The 19,354-nt window shown below is 39.6% G+C and overlaps 1 protein-coding gene across 1 annotated transcript in view; it reads right to left on the bottom strand.

Annotated features, from left to right (window-relative positions):
* Positions 1–1,219: 1,219 nt before the first annotated feature.
* The window catches only part of LOC135499828 (Krueppel-like factor 6), a 64,012-nt gene continuing 45,877 nt past the window's right edge, over positions 1,220–19,354 (bottom strand). Inside the window, exons 2-3 of the mRNA XM_064790792.1 lie at positions 13,213–13,804; positions 1,220–11,419 (exon numbers count right to left, since the gene is read on the bottom strand). Coding sequence (XP_064646862.1) covers positions 11,238–11,419; positions 13,213–13,804 — 774 coding nt within the window. The 3' untranslated portion in view covers positions 1,220–11,237. The remainder of the gene's footprint in view (positions 11,420–13,212; positions 13,805–19,354) is intronic.

Here is a 19,354-nt window from a genome sequence, read left to right as displayed (position 1 = left end):
CATGTTGGCAACACGGTGAGACAGCTTCAGAGAGGGAAGGGACCTGATGTTGTTTCAGGTTCATGAGGTACGTCTGGTACTCGAGCTACTTTGTGCAGGCTACTTGAGCTGCCAAGAAGGGAGTCTGCACCAGTCTTCCAGAGCACAGTGACACAGCTTCAGAGAGGGAAGGGACCTGATGTTGTTCCAGGTTCATGAGGTACGTCTGTCACTCGAGCTTCTTTGTGCAGGAACCTTGAGCAGCCAAGAACTTAAGTATCCAAGTAGGCTGTTTGCACCCATCTTCAAGAGCACGGCGAGAAGGATCCAGAGAGGGAAGGGACTCCTCGCGGTGTTCCTCAAGAGAGAAGGCACTCGACGTAGTTCCAGGTACGGTACATGAGATCTTTTCAAAGGTCAAGACCGTCTCCAAAAAAGAAATGTCCTGGGGACATTGTGCTCACCTGGGAATCATTTAGTTGCAAATGAAATGACATATGGTGGTTAAACTGACTTTTAGAAATGACAAAATGTGGCACTGTCAGTGACACCTTTAGAGTTTGACCTCTGTCTGAGGAGTGAGATTGAGATAGATCAAATGCCATAACACCATGCAACACAATTTTCGGTCTCGGAAGCCAGATTAACCCCTTTGGCGCTACAGCCATACTGGATGTCCCAAAAAAGGAGATGGGGCTTTCATTCATGCCTGGTGGCTTCCTCAAGCATTGTCCTATAGCATTCCGCGAAGTTACTATTTATAGCTCACAAGGTCATTTGCATAAGATATTGATGACGTTTTAGTCACGTGACAGTCGGACATCGACACTTATTTCTACGCATTTGAGCTTATTTCAAAGTCAATTTTCTTTGACCCTGCATTGTTTTTAGCATGAATGATACCACAGAGTGAGAGAGAGAAATATTCAGAACAATTATGTAAGTATTTCCAACACTCGGAAATGTGCCAGATTGAATCTAACTGCCCTAGTTAGAAAGCCTGAATCCATTACGAAACCGCATGTTTGTCCGACATTGCCTGTAATTCAGCGATGGGGAAATAGAGGGCAGCAGCTGCAGTGACGTCGCCTTCGCGGAATGCTATTGGATGTCCTACCGCCAACTCTTTTTACTCTTGGAGGGGGATAACTCGTGAGGAGATTCCCTGCATCTGCCTCGTCTTCCATCAGAAGTTTATCATCTTTTCACAAACTCAAACAAAACAGAAGAAAGACATGACTTTGTATGAAACGAGTATTTATTTAAAGGATATTTGGTAGAAATGTACAGAGTGACTGTATGCTTGTATTATGTACAACTAGCAGGTACATTTAGAATCAAACCACCGAGTGTCGCCACTAGCGCCTGGTCTTGTTCTAACGGCTGGCAGTGGCCACACTGTGTGGTGATTCGTACAGTTTTACACCAATTTTTGCAACTTTTATAATACTTTTCTTAAACTAAGAATGCTTGCTATATTGGTAGAAATTCTCATGTAATATGCAAATGATGACCAACAGAAAATATTGAGGTCGAATTACCAAATATGGCAAAATCTCTTTTTTCCCCTCTTGCCATATTTGGTAAGCCACCATTTGGTCAACATGATGTTCAATACTATGTTATGTAAGAAATTGGCTGATTTGCATATTTATATGATGGACGTCATAGTGCTTTGCTCTTAACCAATCAACGCTCTTACGTATGTCATGTGACCCACAAAGGACGAGGGTCGGAATGTTCATAATAATGACATCATAATTATACAACCATTGATGTTTTGATGGTTACTATGCCAACTTGGCATTATCACAAGATGTTAAAACCTGAGTTGGTCTCATGTGATTGATAGCTCGATGATTAAGCAGATGAGAAATGGTCTTCGTGGATTCATAAATTACTATGTTTACTGGCACGTCAAGTTTTAGATTATTAATTGTCTCGATTTGTATACGACGAATGTGATGAAACAATGAAGTTGTTCAAAATGGCGGCGTAACCGTGAAGCTTTTTAAAAGGGATTCCAAAGTTTTCTCTCGACACTCATGTACTACAAGCTGCAAACACAAATAGGCATAAGTCCATGAAGAAGCTCGTTCCAAGAGCTAAGAGATTATTATATAAACATTTTGAGTCAAAGATTTTCATCAAGAGGTCTTATTTTCTGATTTTAGACATTAAGGCTTATACATATCTATAGTTCTCCACTTCAGAAATAGGTGGCAAGTTCCTTAAAGGATCACTCCCCTCATCGTGGCTCACAGTGATGAATATTGCTGCCTGTTCATAAGGACGCAGCAGATCGTCACCGAGATCTAAAAAAGGACTGAAACACCCTTTGGTGACAGACCTACGCATATGTCATCATGCAAAAGAATACATAGTTAGTATTAATCCACTATATAGCATACAAATACCACGTCACTGTAAACCATGAAATGTTCACAAAGCTTAAAGTTGGCAAATTTTCTCATTTATATCACTGGTAGACTAATCATCGTGTTTGCTGACAAAAGTTAATGGTTGATACAGTTTAAATTTTCACGCTTTAAAGTTGTTTGACAGTGCGTTCGCGAACATTGCAAAAACGATAGAACGCTCACGAAAATTTCACAGTTTCCAGTACATTTTTTTTGTTTCATTTGAATTAGAGTAAAAACTGTAACATAAACATTACAAGATAGTTCTAGCTCTCATTCAAATTGAACACACTTAACATTAACGGTTTAAGACATTCAGGTGGCCAGAACATTTTCTTAGACATTTATCATAAGCTATTGTTATACCGTAATAAAGTACCAAATATATATAGCGAGCGATAGCTGATATATTTCACCAGTAGAGGTCGATCTGACAAGTATAAAACGTCGCCCAAAGTATTTTGCGATGTCACAATGTATACTTGGCTGGTGGTATTGTGCAAGCATATACAGCACAGTTAACCCATTGATTTATGTGCCTCAGCTAGGATGCCACTTCACACCAATCATTCTCAAAAATAATTTGCATATGCCAAATAACATACATACATGAGTTTCAGACGTAGAAATAAAGATTTTGAGGTAACTATAGTAACGAAATTAAAAGCACCAGAAATAAAACAATAATCTAAAATTCTCCCCGAATCGAAAGTGTACAACTTTGTACGATTACAGGGTGTCCCAAACTTTCAAATCGTTTATTTTTTTATTGGACAGCCTGTATTTTATTAGATCAACCTCATTCTGAGGTAAACCTAGTAACGAAAAACCGTGGAGAGGTAACAGAAATCTCTATTGAAAGCTGGTTTGAACGAAAGATAAGAAATGCATCAATTGCACGTGAAACGAAGACATAACCTCTTTCAATAGATAAGCACATTTGATTTAGATTAAAGTTGCTGGTTTAGTGGTAGACATTAAGCTAAGACTTGTCTCCCAGAAGTTGACGTTTGGTGAGGTACTGCACACGAACATGAGAAGAGTGTGGCTCAGGCAAACACAGGAGGATAAACGATAGAACGCAGACCATAGCAAAAGGTTATTTACATAAAGTGCAGCTTTTATACATTTTGTAAAGTGTAGAAGATCGGTTGATAATACTGGGTATTTCACCCAAACAAATACTAACAGGTTTTGGGAGAACTGAAATAAACAAGATCAGGCAATGCACACTTATGGATATCAGCTCACAGAGACACCTGGTGTTCACTTCGAGAAATACAGTCAAATGCATACAAATTGTATCTTTTGAAGAAAATGTTGCTGAAAGTTATCGACATAATAAAATCTTCGACGTAACCAAAGTAGATTCCGAAATTAGCTTCAGTTTCTCAAGATTGAACAGCCCGTTTCCCAATGTGATATAACCGTGGCACTTTAAACAATTGCACGTACCCCCTCCAAAAAGCCAATGCCAGTAACGTCAGTTTATTACTCTGTATCAAAATATTAACCCCGCAAGGACTGGGTGTCCATCTTTTGAAAACCTTCAAAACGAGTCCTGTTGTAGACACCCAATTCTAATTCAATTTAACAATAAAGATGCACACCGAAATATTACATTTGAATAGCATGCAAACTTTAAGTTTTTGAATTTTTACATTTCAAATCAGTTGCATTTGAAGGTTTTCTTAACCACCTCAGTCCTTGATTAGCCTTAGCTTGACTTATCTACATGATTACTAATAATTGATATAAACGAATCATCTGTTATGTTGGCGAGTGCTACACGTTGGGGCCGCAGAAATTTGAGGTGAAATATTTTATGCATATATAATTAACCGAGCACCATGTATATATAAGGACCAAGTTAGTAAGAATGTTAAATATAAAGATAATTACACAATAATGGTACTAAAGAATGGCACTGTAGATGATGGTACCATTGGTACCATATCCATCTGTGATGATACCACTGCTGTAAAAGTGATGGTACCAAAACCGGTACTATGCTTTAATGGTACCTCAACAAAAATAATCGTACCATCATAGCAATGGTTTATTAGAAACTAATAGCTGCTGAAAATGGTACCAGTATCATGTCTGGTGGTGCAAATGATGGTGTAGCACCAATTTAAGGGTACAGGTGATGGTGGGCCTACCCTAGATGATGATACCATGAAAAGGGTACGAACAGCAATGAAATATCTGATCCCATCCATAATGAAATATCTGATCCCATCCATAATGGTACCAATGAAAATCTACCATAAGGTGTACGTTACAATATAAACACACCACAGTGTGGCGCCAATTTACAAGGTTCACAGTTGTCTTTTTTTCCTCAAAATGTCATCCATTACGCAACATGAATTTTAAGAAGAACTTCGTACATGCCAGCTTACCTAACAGAATGTAAACCCATCGCAGACTGGTGATTTTCTTCCCGCTGTGCACAACTGTTGTGTTGCTCTGACCTGCGATTTTGGAAGATGCAACAAAAATCTCATGTCACATCACTGTGCAATAAAAAGTTGCCAGTCAGCAATAGGTTTTAGTCTATACTGGGCTTTGTCTATAACACCAAACAAACTATATTTACAACACCAATGATTATCTTTTTACATTAGAAAATTTAGCAAAATCAATAAAAGGTTTGTTCTTGGACAGATTAATTGCGGCCCCGACACGCAGCACTTGTCTTTATGGAAATCACAGTTACATCATCTACAAAAATGAAGTTAAATCGCGTGAAATATGACATAGATATAGAATCATGACTCGAGAGAACTTTTCAACCCATTTTCAATAAGTTCTTATCCTGACTATGCATTCAATCTTGACACCAAGTCTAGAGGTTTCTACTCGTCAACTGTGACTCTGAACTGGTCAAATTTAGTTCAGTCACCTTTGGTCTTTTCTCTCTTCAAGAGTTGAGCTAAGCAACACCCATTATAGAACTTGATCTTTTCTCTCTTCAAGAGTTGGGCTAAGCAACACCCATTATAGAACTTGATCTTTTCTCTCTTCAAGAGTTGAGCGAAGCAACACCCATTATAGAACTTGATGAAAATGGGTGAAACTTGTAATGGCATGCGACCAAAACAATTAGGCCTATGGTCAAATTTCACAAAAAGCACAAAAGATTGTGAAATTCCATTCCAAACATTTCTGAACAAAATCTTATTCGAATAATTTATGATAAGCTTTCAATGCGCTTCTTAACTTCGATATTTACAAACATTTATATCATTTTATACAAGAAATACAATTTGTTTGAAAATTAGGATGGGACTACCGGGCACAAAATAACTGCTGTCTTCAGAAGACGTTTTCAAACTTGTTTTTGTGAGTTAAACATGCATGTAAACTTTCCAATGAATAAACACACCAACTGACCCTATTATTGTGTCACATCATCAAACTCTACTTTGACATGAAAATGGCTTCCTTTTTGCACCCTTCCATGAATTGTTGACAAAATTTACATTTATAGGTCAAGGTACTAGTCACAGCAGCATATTTTCGTGGAACAAAGCCCCAGCTTAATTTTCGAACCGTTATTATATTATCTCAGTGTATTAGTACATTTACCAGTTGATTATTGGACATTCATCATGCACAGTTCAAAATTTAACAAATAATGCGGACAAACATTTCTTATGTTTGCAACTAGATGGCGTTAATGAATGTGCTTAAATCAACTAAACACTACAGTGTTTTAGCTGTTGGTTAGCAACAGTAATGCATCTGTCTATTGAGTAAGATTTAAGCACAATCTGACACCTCTATTGCGGACGAAACCAAAATCACTACAGTTCATTTCATTTTCAAATTCAATTCATATGAATTGCTAAACACAGAATATGAAACCACATGCCCTCTTTTAGGGGTTTCCAACACTAATCTATGATACTACACACTACTGTCTTGCATATGACACAAAACGGACCGCACATTTTGACAGCCACGAATATATTACAAAAATCACCAGATTTTGAAACAGCTTATAGTTTATACAAAAATAGACATCCGATTAAATATGTACACAACATGAGTTGGATAAGTGAAATGAGTATAGTGCGTTTCAACCTTAGTAGAACTAAGAAACTGTATAAATTGTATAAAGTGGTGTGATATACACAAGATGACTTGTACATATTTTGGGCTAACTGTGGCCTGTCGAAATTTGTCAGAAAGTTCGAAAAAATTACCCGTGTAGCATGTTTCAAGAATTTCAAAAGAATCCATTTGGAAAAAAGAATGGCACCATTAGAATTATCGTTAAAACGTACCATGAAATGATACCAAATGTTGGAGGGTTCGGTCGTTTCTTTTCTTAGGTACTTGCTCATTGTCCTTTTGGTTCACGAGTACAGGGTTCAGAGTTCAGATTTCAATCTAACCTGACCCAAGCACTGCCCCTTACATCACATAATACATACACCTTCCTTAATTCTGCTCAGGTTGAAACCACTTTAGTGACAGGGACACCCACCTGCTGGGTTAGGAGTCAACTAAATAAATATCAGTTCTAAGATTACTTCACAGGTGGAGACACTAGCAATTTGAATCCAGATCAACTACCATTGTCAGCATGTCAGAAGGGTGTAATGGGTAAATACATTTGTACCCAGAAATTGTACCAATCACTCGACGGGTTTAACAGTAAGCAAATATGGCCAACTAAAAAGGTGAAATTTTGAGTAAATTCTGTGGTAGGCAAAAATATCACATAATAGAGTACACTGAATGACTCAGGTTTATGATCCTTGTAATCAAGGAGTAATTTGAAAGAGTTTTATGATGATATCCCCCCCCCCCCGTACCCAAGGGCTGGCCATCTCAAATTGAAGAGTACGACATCTGTCAGCATGAAGACGTAGAAACATTGGAAGGAAGAAGACTGGTTTCCAAAAATACTGTCTCTTCTGTATCAAACCATCAATAAAGACTTGGTTCATAGTGGCCATTCTGTTGGCTGAGTAACGTGGCAAGATATCTGAAGAAATTAGGATAACTTTGGAAGAAACTACCTCACTGAATATGGAGGTAGAGTTGATAAAACTGGAGAAAGACTGTGAGTGCAGGCAGGCAATGGCAGGTCAACCTATCTGGTCAGGTGCATTGCCCATGGACACAGTGCCACCATTTTAAATGGCATCATTATCCTGCAGCATAGCCCTACCAAAACCCATCAGTAGCATTGAATTAGTCACTTTCAGACGAATGCTTGACTTCATCTATGTCTACTGATGATAGAAGCGGCTCAATTTTTCTTGCTATTTCGGTGCAACAAATAATAAATAAAATGAACAGACATGGCCAGCACTTGTATATCATCATTTGAATCAAAATCATAACCCACTCAATCGAATTTTCACAAAGTTTGTCATCCACTTTTATTCATAATTTTCGGCAAGAATAACCAAATAATTGATTTCAGTAATAAAAGTTGCTCTAAGCACTGAAAGGGTTAACGGCACATAACACAGAATATTGCAGGTTCAGCTGTAGATATTAGAGGGTTAATAAATATCAACAAATAACAAACAAAATGGCGAGAAATTGAGAAATCACAATAAATGGCGATAACATAACGTAACGTGTTGCTTACGATCAGCTAAATCTGCCAGAATCATATACACAGAAAGAAAATATTTCCACAGTTACCATTTTAGTTTTGGAAGAAACTATTACAGTTTCCACAGCAACGACTCTGGTTACCATGGCAACTATAGTATTTCCAAAGAGACCATGATGGTTTCCATAGTGACCATTTATTTTATGATAAACTAGTCGCCATTGAAGCAATCATAAATTTGTTAAAAATGTATGGTACTAAATTGTTGAAAATAACCCAGTAGAGAAGGCACTAATGATTGTCGTAGATAGCCCTTTTTTTTTCAAGACGACATCATTATTGGTGATATCTGGTGGTTTACGGCAACATCATACACTGGCCATGTGGAGCCCTCTATGAGGAATTTAAGACGTTGACAAAATAATCTTTTTGAGAGTAGCAGCAGCGGTAACCATGGGTTAATAGACCTATAGTTGAAAATGGCAAACTTAGCATCGCAGACATTCGAATCACGAACTGGTGAATGCAAAACACAGCGGAGGAGAAAAAAACGTACAGGTGGGAATAAGAATTGGTAGTCAATACCACTTTTACCAGCACAACCATATCCAATTCAGTTTCCATGACAACATAATAAACACAATCAGAGAGGACTGTTTATTTTGAGCGGCGTTTTTAGGATGCATTCCCTTGAGGAGATTTCTGGAGACGAAGATTGAATGTTTTTACGAAAATGCGATTTTCTTATGGAATACACAAGATGAAATAGGATCATAAGGTCTGCGGGATGTTGCTCAAAAACGGTGTAATTTTTCATAGATTTTGACATTCCCACCAGGAACGAAGGATATTGAACAGGATTTCCTCTTGCAGTAGAACCTCTCTATTAATTTGAAGACACCCTAGGACCGACAAATACTGACGTCCTTTTTAGGGAGGTGTCCTAAATTCAGAAGTCAAATCGCATAGAAATCACCTTTTGGGACCAAACTCCTTGATAGAGTGGGTGTCCTGTTAACAGAGGTGTCTGCAAAGGGAGGTTCAACTGTACTTGACAAATTACTTACTAATGCATGCAGTGCCAATAATAGTCCAGTTAAAAGCACTCAATCCAGTACTTCCACAATCTCGTACAGGTGATTTTCGACAAGAAGCGACAATAACACCAGACGTTATCAGCGAATTTACCATCAAACTCACTCAGTCTAGCAGGCAACAGAGATTTATGGCAAGACGCAAAGTGTTTTCTCATGTTGCCATGGAAACATAATTCAAATTGCCTACATTAGCCGATCAACATTCAGCCAATGGTGCCATAGACTATTGGTTCACAACATCACATGGAGAACTCCAACAACACAAGGCCGACATTTCAAATTATTTTGACCGGTTACGTTCTAATCCCATCAAAGTGAAAGCACATCTTGACACTGCTATACATGATGGATTTAGCCTAATATGGAGGCGTGTCACATGATCTCTCTCAATTCAACATGAATATCCACAGCATGTCCCAAAAAAGTGTCACAACTTCTACATTCTCTAGTTTGAATGTGTGCATTTTTCCTGGGACATCCTGTGTAGCTTAAGCTATGTACATTCACAGTTTAATCCAAGTGAAGCTAGAAAGATTAAGCAGTGCATTCGTAGTACAAAAATGCATGTCAAGCTTGATCAAGCCTCAAGTGAAATAAACTGGACTACATGTACAGTATGTCTCACAAAAACTGCAGCAATTTACATTTTTAGCAATATGTCACTATTTTACCAATATCGCAACAAATCACCTGTTGCATTTTTTTGGAGACACCCTATATAAACAGCAGCAGCATACACTTTTGCTTGCACTTTTTACAGCATTCTGGGTAGCTTCCCCAAAACAATCGAAATTTCGCGTCTATGACCAGATAAAGTTTTTGGCACATCGAGGACGACTTGTCCTTTGATCTATCCAGTCAGTTCACCCATCCTTTTCCATCTCTGAATGCAGCGTCCATCTTGTTGCATTTCCGCTGCAACGAAATCCACTTTTTCCATCTACCCAGCTTAGATCTATTCGTTTACTGTTCTAAAACAGTAAATCTTGTCGTGAATGTTTTGTTAAGCAGGGTCCATTTTACACATGCTTGCCCTGCAACCCACTTTCAAAACTAAGACTCAAACCACAACTTTCCTGCACTGAACGACCTTCACCTGATTGTCACCTTTATGACCCTCACAGTTCCCAAGGTCATGACATCATGAAACCAAAGAAGTCTACTGCATGTGCTAGTGGAAGCACATGGCGGGACCAACACAAGCATTTCAACACTTTCGAAGACATGTCCATCATTTTCCGAAGCCCTACAAAAACATTCAAAAGTTGGCTGCAACCGTCACATTTTCCCGTTTTCTGATCGTTGCGATTGGAAGAACAGAAAATCATCTCATTTTAGTTCTAAATTTCTGCGTGTAGTTTCCCCGATTTAAGACTATAATACTATTCACCGAATACTTCAATTCGTGACAAATTCAACTTACAAAATACGACATTTGAAAAAGTTCCATGAGCAAAATAAAGGCACATCCCGTAATTTGAAAAGGAGTATAGTCCATTAAATATAGTCATGATTATTTAAGTATGAATATGATATTATGATAATGCCGATTACAAAATTGCAAGTCTCCATCAATAATTAGCGAATGAAATGAAACACCGCGTTTTGAAAGATGGCAAATGAGTTGTCTCCGCGTGTGTGCACTTAGTGAACTCCACGTAAATGTATCTAAGGATGAGAATGCCAACTTCGCATTACATGAAGATGAAAAACCACCGGAGCGTCCTATCTCAGTCCAACCCATCCTCCTAAATTCGAATGTACATTTTCACATTTTTCTCCGAAAAAATATCCCCGATATTTTCGCAAAATACGAAAGCTAAGTAATACATAATCACAGTCAACAAGCAAAGTTAGAACACATTTTATATTCAACCACCACAACTAGCGCCATCTTTTGGCACCAGCTGAACTATCACCAACCATTCTGAATATCCTTTTTCTTCTTCCCAGTTCAAGGACACCATTGTCTTCTAGGCCAATAAAGACCTTCACCTTCTTAAGTCACCAAATGACCTTCAAAAAGAACACAGCCAGCCATTTTCAAGGTCAAACTTTTGACCTTCTCTAGATCACAGATATGACCTTCAACCCTAAAGGTCAAGGTTACAGCTCAGATGAAATAAGCAACATCAAGGTCAATGAGAGGTCGTGACCTCATGGCGTGGGATGACGTTTCATGTGAAGCGCGAGATGGTCCGAGCGGGAGAAGCACCGTTCACAGTATTTACACTGAAATGGCTTTGCACCTGTATGTTTGCGATAATGGCGGGTGAGCTCGTCGGAGCGGGCGAACCGCCACTCGCAGCCCTCCCATGTGCATTTGTAGGGTTTCTCACCTGAAACGACGAAAACGAGAATTTCAGAATGGCGAAACAGAGAACTTATCATGAGATAAACCTGTACGGGGATTGAAGTTGTACAGAGTTCGTATATATGTATAGTGGTGGTTCAGGAAAATAGAAAAGCTGTAATACACATTGTCGTAGTGCAGTTCTCATCCATGCAAATTTGATGAAACTTGGTCGTTTTATATAGTATCTTTCTGTCTTCACGACAGCAATGTTGAAATTTCTCTTAGGGCCCAGTTCTCAGAGGGTTAACAGGTCTGCATGCTCGGCTTCTAAGACAGAATTAATTAACAAGTCAGAACATCCGTGAACTTATCACAATGAATCCATTAAATCAGTGCCGACATTGCGGCGTCTCTTCTCCATGGCAACTGAATTTTTATCCAAGTCCCTGAGTTCAGTTGAGTTTGAGGGCTTCAAATATGACAAGCTTGCATGAGTTGGGATAAATGGCAATATTTATTATTCATTATTATTTGTCATTCTCAACACGACTTTGAAGTTGTGCATGTTTTTTATCAAGGACAAAGGAAAATTAATGAAATTGATTAATTTCTTCGCTGTGATAGCAGAAGTTTACGTTGGTCGTTGCAGCTGCATGCAACAAGAATCGGTGGTTGAACTGCGATTTATCAAACCCAGCGATTACTGGTTTTACTTGCAGATGAGAGATATTTTGGTCGCACACAGCAATCACTATAATCGCAGGTTGCAGCAACAAGACATCACTCGTTTGTGCAGCGATTAATCTCCCGACATGCTATTCAATTTGGTAAGAGTTGTTTTCTTTGAAGAAAAAACGTCAAATAACCAGCTTCCATCCCGCGGGGATTAATATAAATGCAGTCTCGGATGCTGACTTCATTTCCATTGCAAATCAAGTCGTTCTTCATTTGTCGTAAATCGCATAATCAATACAAAAAGATTCACTACTGACATCGCCATGAATCACACACCGCCCATTGGCGGCAGATGGCGGCGATGGGAGGATGTGATGTGATTGTTTACTGTTGCACATAAACTTTTAACCCAGAACGTAGGGTATAGGAGGAAAAGTCAAAAAGCTTTAGATTAACCATAATACCATTAATTTGCAAACCAGTGTGTGATTTTGGATGTTTTCTTCAACACATAGTGTATCAGAAATAGCTTGTAAGTTATGCTGTGTCGACACTCTATACGCCTGTATGCCTATCTTACATGTAATAGGCCAATGTAAAGCACGTAAAGCAGACGCACCAAAAACGGCTTAATAGCGCCAACACAGTAAGGATTTTCAGTATGAACTGGCTGAAGGCCATAATGAGGTCTCTATCTCATTGATTACCTCGTTTGTTGGCCTAATTAACACTTCGCTTTATGCAAATTGGTCTTGTTTTATCAAGGCATGTGAAATGGGTCTTGATATTTCTCTATTGCTTGCTGATCTTTCATATTATCATTTCATCATTTTTATCATCTACTTATTTTCTCTTTGTTGAGAATGCAATATAGCCCAAGCCAGCCATAAAAAGCTGAACTGCATCTCAAATCCAAACTGAGCTGAACTCCCAGCACAAGCCAACACATGGAAGCTGAACTCTGCTACGGGTGGCGCTGTTGCTTGCTTCTGGAGGCGCTATTCAACCTCTTTAAAAGTTGAACTGTGTTCCTTCCACAAGCCAGCTGTTTACCACCGAACTGTATTCTGAACCCCATCCAGCCGTTTTAAAGCTGAGCTGTATTCTGAACTCAAGCCAGGTATTTAAAGCTGAACTGTCAAGAAAAAGAAATCTTCTTACCTGTGTGTGTCCTGAGATGAGCTTTTAAGTGTGAGCTTTTCGTATAAACCTTTTTACATCCAGTATACGGACATTTATGAATCCGTCGTTTACTATCCGGACTTTCAGCACGTTTGAAAAGTTTACTTTGGCTGCCACCGCATGGTGGCGCTGTTAAAGGACGCGACTTTAAATTAGAAAACGGTGAAGAGAATCTATGACATTGTTGCTCGGGTGATGAAGGAGGTGTCAAGGTCAATGATGTCCGCCCCGTCTGTGCGACCAATCGTAACGCAAACGGGTCACATGATTTCGGGGTCACAGGGGTCAACGGTGATGATGGATCGCTAACATTGCTATCCCATGATACACCACTTGAACTTGAACTATAACTATATAAACTAGCAGTGTCGTGTGTCCGATCGTTTAAATCCAGTCGCGCCAAATCTTTCAATTTTTCTTCCGTCTCGTCCTGTTCGTCGGAGCTGCTGGTCGACGTATCCGTCCGCGGGAAGTCGAATTTACTCCACGTATCGTCGAGTTCTGAGTCTAATTTTTTAAATGAGGTAAGTTTTGGTTCGTTTTTTAGATAGCGTTCCATCTCGAGGCAGTTCTGAAAAGACAGGAAGGAGAAATCGGTCAGAAAATGATTACATATTCTCCGCTGTTTGTGTATTCTGCAAATAGACAGAATAAACACCAAAAGGGTTAATCCCTTCAATGATAGATTCTGATTGAGTCAGTCAATAAACCAGAGGATCTCATCATGTCTGATTCCCATAATCAACCGACCCTGGTCACAATTAACTTCACTCAGTCTGACCTGTAAAATTGATGTGATGAAATTAGCAATTTTCATGATAGATTTTTATGATCAATTTATCTCAATGAGGATGAGAAAGAATTATAAAGTCCACAACAATAGCTGTGATTGGCAGGTACACAATAAGCATAGTTTTCATCCGAATCAGGTTTTTTTGGTTGCATTTAGACAGTTTCTCTTGTTCAATGCATCAGGAGAGGAGAGTCATCAATCAATAAGAGGACAAACTGACAGGGTGCTGTGGACCAGCAAAATGGCTCAAGCAAAATGGAATGGTCTCTTGGGGATGGGCTGAATTCCTGTCGGCAATCGATATGTACCCATATTTTAGTGGACGAGTAGTGGAGTGCGTCGGGATTCGGCTGAAAATGCTTCCAGGGATTGCGATGGAGCACCCCCCCCCCCCTCATAGAAGTGAGTGTACTGAAGAGGACAACTCCACTCAAAAGTTTGTTTACCGATTCACAGAAGTCTCGGAAGCAACGATAAATTTGAAAGTTTGGACAGAACTTGACATTCGATTGTGCGTAAAGCATCAAGGGTTAATTAAAGTCAAATCCATTCAGAGCCTCTTCAAACCATCAGCAACTGTATCGTCTAGTATGAGCAAACAACATGGGTACGCGGCAAGGAAAACTTTCGACATCGGGATCAATAACGGCAGCAACAAGTCCTTTTGCGAGAAACGCATCTGTCAAAACGTACCGGGAGCCATCATTAATTTAACATCAATCGATGCGCGGGCAAACAGACGCGGTACTAACATGCATACATGTGTATTCAAGCATGCAAACATGTGCATTCATTCTGTCAGACTTGTTCATGTAGTGTGGATGAAGCACGGTTCTGATGCTTCCGTATTACAACACTGACATATTTTGTAAATATTACTCGACATGACATGGCAAGGAAGCCAATTGGTTGCACAATTTTGAAACTTTCTGCAGGCATTGACACCTATTTCAATACTTCAGTAGCTTAATATCTGATAACATCCTGACATCATTCGTCACAAAACAATAGGTGAATTTTGTAGGAAAATTGGCTCTGGTATCCTAAGTTAGACTCATGAAACAAAACAGCACAATAAGGTCTTCCATCTGAGAGAGATTAACACCACATTGTCTAGTTCATCCACATGAAGTTAGGCGGCAGTACTGTCTATACTACTTCCACACCTAACAGTTTTGTTTACAGGTTGTTAATAGCTTTTTTGATCACATCTAAAAATATGATTGATATGTCCCATTTGAACAAAAATGGTTTTTGCAGTTAGCCTTCCTGCATATTGCTGAATATTAGGCCAACACTTTTCCACTGACCCGCGAAGTAGGCGTACATTTATCGTTTACAATAGATCACTCAATAAAGCAAAAAAAGTTCACAAAGCAAGCCAGAAAAACATCGGCCAGACCTGCATAACTCCACCAGAAAGATGCCGTCCCTCCCACTCGCATGCTGCGCTTCAAACACCTTGCATTCCGAACTCATCAATACCAGAAACTGTGGTAAATAAACCAGGCTTTCACGCCCCAAAGCGAAGATTCTGACAACGAAATGGATGCTTTTTGAGCTGCAGGAGTCACCTTGGTGAGAGAGTGATTAGGTTACCACTGGCAACAGTGTATGGTTGCCGTTGGTGATTGACTTGGTTGAAAAGTGGAAAGGGTTTTCTGACCTTGTATTTCACAGGAGTACCAGCTGACCTGCGACTGGTGGCAGATGAGCGGCAAACTTATCTTGAATTACAAGTGAAGATTGTGCAATCTCAGGAAACTGTTATTTTTTTACAAAACAAATTCCAAGGATTTGGAGAAATAATCATAGTTGAACAAGTTTCACATCCCCAACATAAACCAACAATATCAACTAAGTGTCTTGCCCAAGGACACACTGCTGACTGACTCCATCTATGCAACAAGTTCCCTTCACCTCTAATGAACCACACTGAATTACTTAACTCGCGACCATTTTATAGCGTATCTATCATCACAAATCCTCTTTTTATTGCTTTAGCTCTCTCTATGATGATGGTCAGAATGTGTATTAGACGGAATTTATGGTTTACTGACATCAGTATAATGACCACCATGCGAGTGGAGGATGGTGGGATGTATAAGGGACTTGCAAGGATTAATGGTCAATCCAAGACATGGCGGATTGTTTTGGTGTTACCATGGTGATGCCATTTAATGGACCATTGGACAGGCCAGAGTATGGTCAGGCGTGCAGACTAAATGTCCTCAGCTACAGCGAAGGCAGCTTTTATTACATCAGTCCTTGATTTATGGACTTCTGTGATCGGTTGATGACCAACAGGAAACTCAAGGCATGGAGATATGTAGATCCTTTCCATCAGCCTCATATGGTCTGTTCCAAGAGGTAGCTTGCATACACAGTTATTAAACAATGGTTCCACCAAGCACAATGAGCTAATGCTTATCCCCAGGCACAAGATAACCACGCAACAATCCTGGTAGAAAGGATCTTACACCAGGTCAGCAGCTAAGGATCTATGGTCAGATCAAGGTAAACATTATGGGGGAGTGCTTCCATCTGATGGCAACCACAATAACTTATTCCTAACACCAGACAGTGGTTCCATCTGACGGCAGCCACTGGTACTGCTAAGGATGAACCTCTTGTGTCTTCAACAAACAAACTGTGTATTTAAGACCGACAAAAAACAGTCTCTTCCAACGCTTCTCCTCAGATTCCTTCAAAGAGCAGACATTTAGCCCAAGGCCGATGACAGAAAAGAGCCAATAACTCAGAACATGATCTTCTCAATTGTCTCGTTCTTTTTAAAGAAACGCTTGGAAAACAACTATATCATTAAGGTTGAAAGAACAGGGTTTCACCTGTGGGAAGACGCTTTTACTTGTTCAATTACAAGTGAAAACCATGCTAAGTTGGGTGGAATTGGCTATACAAGACAGTGCACTAACGTCACTTTCACTTGGTGAACTTATGCTGAAATTGTCCATGTCTATTTTGGACATTACTGGACATTTCAGTTTCAGGAGAGTTGAAAGTCTTCTGCAGTGAATCGAGACGTCGTCCAATAGTTATCGTGCCTCTAGCCAACTTGCTATGAAATTCCCTTTGACCTTAAAGTTTCTTTAGTTCAAAGTTTGCACAAAACCCAAAGTAGTTTTCTGCTGATTTTGGAGTAAAGTTAGGTTGCAACGAACTTGATCTCTGCCAGCCAATTAGAAAATCTTCTTTGAAATTGATCCTGCTACTCAGAGATAAATCGGGAAAAGAAGATGGGAAAATGACTCGATGAGAAGGGGCCTTTCAGATAAAGTGTGATTTTAATTCCGAATTTACAATCAAGAGAAACTTAAGAGTGAACATTTATCATTGTTTTTCAACGAGCCTGTGATATTTATGGCTGAATCAGTCAAAATAAGTGTGATTAACAATTTGAGGGTGAGATATTTCCAGCTGTTCTGTTTTGAAGAACGACTCAAGCTCAAGGTCAGAATCATCTGCTCAAAACAAATTGATTAAAGTCTAATGATTGAGGTCTACTATTCCCTATTGTATCTCCTATTCAGTCATTATTATAGAGCATAATATAGATCCTTGGTACCTCGGGACAGCAGTTGTTATGTTTTTTTTTCTTGCATGCAGTGAAAGTTGACATGTGTTTGCCAATATTTGGAAAGAAGTATCATCCAGAAGTCAAGGTCACTGGCTGTAGGGGTCAAGGTCATCGGCCATCGCGACAGGGCAAACAAGAGTTATGGTGCCAACATGCTGAGCTTAACAGTGACCTTGAACATGTTGAACAACACACAAAGGTCAGATATTCAAGATGGATGATAATCGTTTTGACACAAACTTCACCTTGCAGGCTAAGGTTAAGGAAGACAATGACCCATTGATGAATGGTCAGAGAAGGGAGATGATTGAAAATGGCAGTCCCTTGACTTAGATGACCTTGACCTTAGCTGGACTCGGGAGATCCCGGGTAATCATCGATTGTAAACGCACACATCGCATCAGGAATACGAAGTAGGAAAGGGCTGGGAATATGCCATTGCCAACAACACACAGTATGTTTCCTTGACATGGAAATCCGAAGGGCAAATTCGTCTCGCTTTAGGTCACAATATAATCTGTCCTATCGTATGTACGATAATCCGAGTATCGTCTCTGATCACCCAACAGAGGTTGGAGCTCCTGGTCATGTTGTTGGAAGGAAATGTGGAGTTGGCTTCAGTGAGGGACTCTAAGGCAGACTGGTTGATCATTCTGTCGGTCAGAGGTCTTCGTGATGACAGAAAGGAAGTGCCAGAGTGATGTGGTGAATACTCAGTACTAATGGGATACCCATGTATCAGTTAGCTCTAATGGATATAGATTCACCTGAGGTTATCATACAGTTTTCAACGAAGACTCATTGAATATCAAGAAGATGTGATAGAGTTTCCAGTCATTCAGATAACCTTATATTGTTGTCCTTGGCTGAAGCATCATAAAGCTGTCAGCCTTCACTTTCTGACAGATCAAGGACAAACGTATCTGGCTGCTGATACTGACAATGACCTACAGGTACCGGAAATCAAGGGGAAGAAAGCATCTTGTCTGAGGATGCAAGACCGGTGACCCAGTGCCAAGGTACTTAGCTGGTCAGTTGGTAACAGTGTGTAGCGAAGTACCCCCTTTTTACCATATCATACTACACAACAACACCATTACTGTTCCCTTTTCAAAACACAACATTTTCTTAAAATTCTTGACTCATCTGTTAATAATGGATTCACACCTTTCTCCTTCAAGATCAAGTGTCTTGTCCAAGGACTATACCATCAGTCAGAATCTGGCATATTTGTAATAGTGGCCTTAACCTTAATTCCTGTTCAATATCAGCCAGACTAACCACTCTAATTTTCAAGCCGGAAATACCCCTAATAACTAGTAGTAGCCATGTTTATACACTTGCGGAAGTGCTTTGGCCGCTTGCCATGAATTATAGTAATCATGAAACTCACTAGGAAATCATGAATCACTTAAAAGCATGTCTTGCCAAGAGGCCAACGATATATTTCCAACCACTGCTTTCCGAAGCCATATTCGACTACAAGTTGCCATGTTTATCAGCTCACGGAAGTCTCTTGTATGGTTACATCATAGACTGGTTCCGTGTGAATCATGCAGGCCGTTGGCTTCTTGCCTAATACCGTTAATCAGACTCCTCGAGGAGGAATGTTCACCGCCGCAGGGGCAGACGTGATTCATGATGGTTATTGGTGGTTGAGACATGTAGGGTAGAATGGCGTAACCTATGTTGCGAAAACGGAGGAGAAAGTTTATAGACTGAGCTAGATC

Source organism: Lineus longissimus, chromosome 15 (genome assembly GCF_910592395.1).
Source record: "Lineus longissimus chromosome 15, tnLinLong1.2, whole genome shotgun sequence".
Lineage (NCBI taxonomy): Eukaryota > Metazoa > Nemertea > Pilidiophora > Heteronemertea > Lineidae > Lineus > Lineus longissimus.
The sequence above is the reverse complement of the archived record's forward strand: the minus strand, read 5'-3'. Positions and strand labels throughout refer to the sequence as shown.